The following is a 7080-nucleotide window of genomic DNA, read 5'->3' on the forward strand; positions in this document are numbered from 1 at the left end:
AATCTCAATGGTGATCAAAGTATATATATATATATATATATATATATATATATATATATATATATATATATATATATATATATATATATATATATATATATTACTATATTATTATATAAACCATGTTATTTTTAAAAGTAGATTTAAGATGTCCAAATGTTTAAACTGAATGTACAACAAACTATTTATATAATATTATAATTTAAATTGTCCACATAACTCTTATTGACATTTATTTTAAGGTAGTAATTATTTACGGAAAAGAACTAATTTCTTTAGAAACTATTTATACCCATCGTTTGACGCGGGTAAACGACTAGTATGTATGTATGTGTGTGTGTGTATATATATATATATATATATATATATATATATATATATATATATATACACACACACTAGGTGTGAGACCCATGTATTACATGAGTTTATTTAAAAAAAATTAAATATGAAATTTTAACAATTTGAGAAGTTTGAATTTATAAGAAAAATGAGAAAAAAATTAAATTATTTAAATTAATGAGACTTTAATACATTGAATACATTAAATGTGAAATTTTAATACATTGAATACATTGAATACATTACATATATCAATCATTTCTAATAAATACTTTACATATATATTATCTTACATAATAAATGTGGAATCTTAATTTAATAAAATGAAAAATACAATAAAATGACAAGTGAAAAATAGAAAATTCAAAAATTAAAGAAAATGCTATGTGTCTAAATAAAAGAGAAGAGGACACATGGTAAAAAAACCTTGATTTATTAATGAGGATATATATATATATATATATATATATATATATATGTGTGTGTGTGTGTGTGTGTGTGTGTATGTGTGTGTGTGTAAGGAAAATAAATAAACTATATAAAAAACCAAAAATAAAGTTTAAAAACCAAGTGTGTAATTTTTTTTACAAACTATAGGAACCAAATTTGAACTTTAAACCAAATATTAGGATTAATTTTGTAAAAAATATAATAGAGTTAACCATGAAACCCGTTAAGTGAGCTTGAATGATAACTTTATAAGAAAGTTGTGACCATAACAATAATAGAAAAAATTAGGATTTTTTCAATTACCCGTTAAAAACTTAGGACTTTTAGCTTGAACGGTGTGGGCAACCGCCACATCCGTTTTTCTGATGTGGACACCCTCCTATCATGCCAAACACCGCCCCCACCATTTCGTTTTCGTCCGTTATGAGCCTCGACATTACCCTTCGTTGCTCTTATAACGATTGCTCCTATAACGATTGATAACGCAGTGAACGGTTGATTTTTTGACCGTTAAAGAACGGCTAACATTTATAAATAAATAACCTTTTTTATTTTACCTATAAGTACATATACAAACATAATATTTTAACCACAAACTTTTCTTATCTTCATCTTCATTCTATTATCAAGTTTCACAAAAAGAACCACTTTTCCTTTCAATCAACTATGGAAACCCAAACACATCTATACTGATGAGTTTTGCACAATACGAAAGTTATATGAACCTGATCACCTCAAACTCACCCCCAATGCATTTTCCTACATCTCCTTACATGCAACAAAACCCAAATCTTTAACAAAACATTTTTAGTTCTTTCAATTACATGTAACAAACAACCATACAAACACCACCCACACAACCACCACCAGAAATTAATCCTGAAACACAAGCGTGAGGCAATCAGAAAGATAGAGGGAAAGGAAAAGGGAAAAGGAAAGGGAATGAAGTCGCAGATACGGAAGAACCTCCATTATGGTGGATACCGGAGGGGGAGTGCTTTGATGGTGGCATGATGTGAGACTTCAAAGAATCCAACCATAGGAAATGATATGCAAAGAGTAGGGTTTTGGAAAGTCATGCTCAACAAATTCCACACACTTATGAAGAAACAACCATATCAGAATATCCACATGCTTAGCAGCAAATGGACTTCGATCAGTCGCCGGTGCACCAAGTTTAATGAGATTTTCATGAGACTAGAACTGTAAAGGCAAAGTGGTGCGAATAAATTTTGATGTTTACAAAGTCGCGAGGGAACAATACCAAGTGGAAATGGGGTACACTTTCAAGTTTGAAAAAATATAGGAGATTGTTAGGCTAGATCCAAAATGGAATAAGATGCTAACATCGGGGGAGGCACAATCAAAGAGGCTCGCAATTCTAGTTCCTTTGACATTTCCGATGCACGAACGAACGTTGACCTTAATGCAGGCATGTATGATATCCCCAACGACGTCGAAGAGATCTCCCCTCACGTCGACTGGTCGGACGCGACAAAGTGAAACGTGCTTAACGTGACGCATATGATAGAAGGGCACAAGAGTTTGCGGAAATGAAAGCAAAGTTCAACCAACACAATCTGATTGCTCAATAAAATGTTGAGGTGCAAAGTGAGAACTTTGAGTTTATTCGTAAGCAAACGGAGAAAGATCAAATAACGAAGGATTTAACAATTCTCCATACCAGCGAAGCAAATATGAGACTACAAGAAGTGCTAGTGCTGCGAAAGATGAATGAGAAAATCGAAAGATAATATTTGGGTGACTAGTTGATAATTTTTAGTTTTTAAGACAATTGTTTGTTTGTTTGTTTGTTTTTGTTTTTTTTGCATTCAACGTTGTGTGTGTGTTTTTTTGGTGTGTAATGTTTTTTTTATGGTTATAAAAAAATATAATGAAGAAAAATACAATCAAAAAATAAATAAATTAAAAAAAGAAAAAAAAAGAAAAAAAAATAAATAAGAAATGATATCATCGAACCTTAAAGATGTTATAACTAGTTTCCTATTTTTTCTATTTGGTATTATAACATGACATGTGAGAACACCTCTTAACTAATATTATACACATGATATTAGTTTTGACAACTAAATCAGTTCCATATTTGGCAATGCAAGAGAAGCTAGAAGACAAATGAGATTATATATTAGTGTTTGTTTCTTGATTTGTTGTGTGAAATTTTTCTAAAAAATTATGTGTTTAGACTTTTATTTAATAAATTCAAAACTGAATCTTAATCGTAATAAACAAGAAATGATAATCAAAAGACAATATCCAGTTCACAATCAAGATTTAACAAAATAAAAAAGTAGTAAAATACTTAAATTCTGATATATAAACTAAATACTAAATACCCTATTTATTATTACTAAAAATTCAGGGACAACAATGAATACACCATTTATTGCTATTTTTTACCAACTATAATAATTATTCTTGTTTTTTACGAAACATGATTAATTTCAACTTAGTATAAAAAAATAAAATTAATAACAAAAAGAAAATATAATTTTACTAGTTTATAAATAAAAAGCTATAGTCAAAATTCACAAATACTTAAATAAAAGATCAAAAAATCACAAAGTCTGAAACCTGTCCAAGCATTTTGAAATTCGAACCATTGACTCTGGTTAAGCTGAAAACCATTTTGACTTTTGACTTTTTTGTGTAAATAAGATTAAAAGGGTCACTTGATACAGAGCTCTCTCTCTCTCTCTCTCTCTCTCTCTCTCTCTCATGGTTGTTGATCTGTATTCATTATTGAAGGTTGGAAAAAAGTTGTCATTTCGGACGTTAGCTGTAACGCCAATTGTTTCTAGCGATCTTCTCACTGTGATCACATCCTTCTCTTTATAAATTTTACACCAAACGGTTTGATTTTTGAATTTTACACTGTTCTGTTAAATGGGTGCTTGTTATTCAACAACAGGCAACACCCGGAGACATAAAAAACAAGATGAAGGCGATGAAGATGATGATGGATGGTGGAAATCGAAGCGTGGTAGTAAGATTAATCGAACATCCACCGATTTTAAGTTCGTGTTCGGCGGCAGTGTGGAGGAACGACTGCTCCACCATGTTCCTGGTAGGCTTTTCGGTAATGGCTCCTGCAGTATCGCTAGTTTGCATACGCAACAGGGCAAGAAAGGCACCAATCAAGACGCCATGATCGTTTGGGAGGTTTGTTTTTCGCCTTGTATTTACTGTAGCAATTCAATTCGTGACATAAGGGTTAGATTGTGAATTAGGGTTTATTAACAAAATGATTAACAATTAGGGAAATTTATGTCAATTTGTGAGTTTTTGGTTGGAATTAATAGAGGGTGTCAGACGCCATCTGTGGACCAAAAAAACTAAATAATCCCATACGCCACTAACAACACCATCATCTCTACATGAAAAGATCGATCTTTAGCTTAAAAACATGTTTTTCTTTAGCTCAATGAATATGAAACTCGATAGATAACACATGCAATTAAATTATCAGCAATCTTCGTGTCTTTTGAGTTAATCTATGATCTTGAGAATACTTTTGGAACATTTGTAATTCAGAAATTCAACTCAAATAGTGATGCAGTCTTCTGTGGAGTATTTGATGGACATGGGCCTTATGGTCATATGGTTGCTAAGAAAGTTCGTGACTCACTTCCTGTTCTCTTATCCACTCAATGGATGGATACCAATACAAATACCACTAACACCAATCAAATTTCTGATAATGAGAACATGAATACCAATGAAAGCATACCTGAAGAGGAACTATTTGAAGAATATTGGTGTGAACAATCAGATGTTGAAGAAAAAGAAACAATCCCAGAAAAGTATTTGCCCCTTAAAAAGTCTATACTCAAATCTTTCAAGTTAATTGACAAAGAACTCAAGAACCATCCATCTATTGACTGTTTCTGCAGTGGAGCAACTGCTGTTACTATGATCAAGCAGGTGGATTTTTTGTCAAAATCTCAAAACCCAATTTCAATAATCCACTAAAAAACAATCTTTTTATTCAATTGATAAAAAATACCTAATCTTTCAGGGTCAAGATCTTGTAATTGGAAATGTCGGTGACTCAAGAGCAGTGTTAGCAACTAGAGATGAACACAATTCATTAGTTCCAATCCAGTTGACCGTTGACTTGAAACCTAATCTCCCAAGTAAGGTGTCCTTTTATTTTCATCATTATGTAATGTGTGTGTTTCTTTTCTAGACCGAATAAACTGTCTGAATGAGTTTTTTTTAAACAACAACGATGTGTATAACGAACTGTCCATATTAAGTGCTTAAACCATTAAGTGAAAAAGAACCAATTATTTATTTTATTTGGTTGGTGTTCAGGAGAAGCAGCTAGGATCCAGCAGTTTAAAGGAAGGGTGTTTGCATTGCAAGATGAGCCAGATGTTTCACGCGTATGGCTACCAAATAGTGACTCACCCGGTTTAGCAATGGCTAGAGCCTTCGGGGATTTCTGTTTAAAAGACTTCGGTTTAATTTCAGTCCCTGACATTTTTTATCATCGGATTACTGAAAGAGACGAGTTTGTGATCCTTGCAACTGATGGTGTGAGTAACCTTATTTTTTTCTCTTTAACTTCTCAGTAAGTCAACTAACTGAAAAATCGGCAAATCCAATGTTATTAGCTCACTTCCCAGTTGCTGCATGATGAGTTGGGGTTATCACATCATTAGTTGATGCCAACTCATCATGCCCCACCAAACGCCATGCGAGATGGTAACTAGGAAGTGACCTGATGATAACTAGGTAGAGGTTACTAGGTCACTTCCTGGTTACAACATGATGAGTTGACATTATCATATCATGAGTTGATGTCAACTCATCATGCCCCACCAAAGCCATGTGAGGTAGTAACTGGGAAGTGACCTGATGATGATACTCAGGTAAAGGTTACTAGGTCACTTCCCGGTTACCACATGATGAGTTGGCATTATCACATCATTAGTTGATGCCAACTCATCATGTCCCACCAAAGTGCCACACGATATGGTAACTGGGAAGTGGGAAGTGACCTGATGATATCATCAGGTAAAGGTTACTAGGTCACTTCCCGGTTACCACATGATGAGTTGACATTATCACATCATTAGGTGATGCCAACTCATCATGTCCCACCAAAGCGCTACGCGATAGTAGATAAGGTGGCAACCGGGAAGTGATAGACCTGAGGTAAAGGGTCAAATTTGGAAATATTTGTTTAGAGGGGTGGTGAAAATGAAAAATGAAAGTATGTTGTTGTTTTTGAGATAGGTATGGGATGTGTTATCGAATAAGGAAGCGGTAGAGATTGTGGGTGCAGCCCCTAGCCGGTCAACCGCAGCCAGAGCACTTGTTGACTGTGCCACAAGATCATGGAAGCTCAAATACCCAACTTCTAAAACCGATGATTGTGCTGCTGTTTGCTTATTTCTTCACCAAAATCCCAAAACTGTCACAAAAAAAACAGATGTTGATGAAGCTGAAGCTGAAGCTGAAACTGTTGTTGATTGTAGTGAGATTGTGGTTGTTGATAATGAAAAGGTGGCTGAAAAGAGTGTTGTAGGAAGGTCGCAAAGGAGTTTGGCTGAATGCATATCCACATCTGAAGATGAAGAATGGTCAGCTCTTGAAGGTGTGACACGTGTCAATAGTTTGCTCAGTATTCCTAGATTTTTGTCGATTGATAAAAGATCGGCAAGTTGGAGGAAATCTGGTTCCAAGATTTGAAATTTTAATGCAAACAATTGCACATCGGTTTTCAAGAATAAGATTAATGTATATTTCTCTTTTCGATTTTTTTTTTTTTTTTTTTTTTTTTTTTTTTTTTTTTTGTATGTAATGTTGTTGAACAAAAAGAGAACTCTAAATTTTGTTGGTGATGTTAATTTTAGGACCTGAATCTAGATAAACACAGTTTTTATTTATTTTGTTCCTTTCTCATTAATTTGGAATCCTAATAATCATTACGATCAACAATCTATAGAGTAAAAAGAACGAACATATTTTTAATCGAAGACCAATTTAGAAAGATGATCTATATATTTTTTCTTGACAAATCATTAGTCATGGGTAAATCTAAAATGACATTATACCCAAAAAAAAAAAAATTCTATCATTTAAACCTAACCGTTGAACGAAAAAAAAAGCCATCTTTTACGGTTTACACACAAAAAAATATGGTTTGTGTGTTCAAAAAGGGAAAATGACTTATAAGGGTAAGAATGTTTTAAAAACATTCAAAAAAGACCATTATAGTTTTGTATATTTAAAAAATACCATCCAACTAAGGTTTTTATA

The 7080-nt window shown here is 32.9% G+C and overlaps 1 protein-coding gene across 2 annotated transcripts; it reads left to right on the forward strand.

Annotated features, from left to right (window-relative positions):
• Window positions 1–3498: 3498 nt before the first annotated feature.
• Window positions 3499–6707, forward strand: LOC145015013 (putative protein phosphatase 2C 66). 2 transcript variants are annotated; one of them, XM_078973467.1, is made up of 6 exons: window positions 3502–3624; window positions 3722–3972; window positions 4345–4734; window positions 4829–4946; window positions 5128–5351; window positions 6055–6707. In XM_078973467.1, the coding sequence occupies exons 2-6, from the start codon at window positions 3958–3960 to the stop codon at window positions 6508–6510; spliced, it is 1203 nt and encodes a 400-aa protein (XP_078829593.1). In that variant the 5' UTR covers window positions 3502–3624; window positions 3722–3957; the 3' UTR covers window positions 6511–6707. The 2 variants fall into 2 exon arrangements, with proteins under 2 accessions (XP_078829592.1, XP_078829593.1); XM_078973466.1 differs by having other exon boundaries at window positions 3499–3972.
• The last annotated feature ends 373 nt before the right edge of the window (window positions 6708–7080 follow it).

This window comes from Lactuca saligna, chromosome 9 (genome assembly GCF_052625555.1).
Source record: "Lactuca saligna cultivar CGN05327 chromosome 9, ASM5262555v1, whole genome shotgun sequence".
NCBI classification, from domain to species: Eukaryota; Viridiplantae; Streptophyta; class Magnoliopsida; order Asterales; family Asteraceae; genus Lactuca; species Lactuca saligna.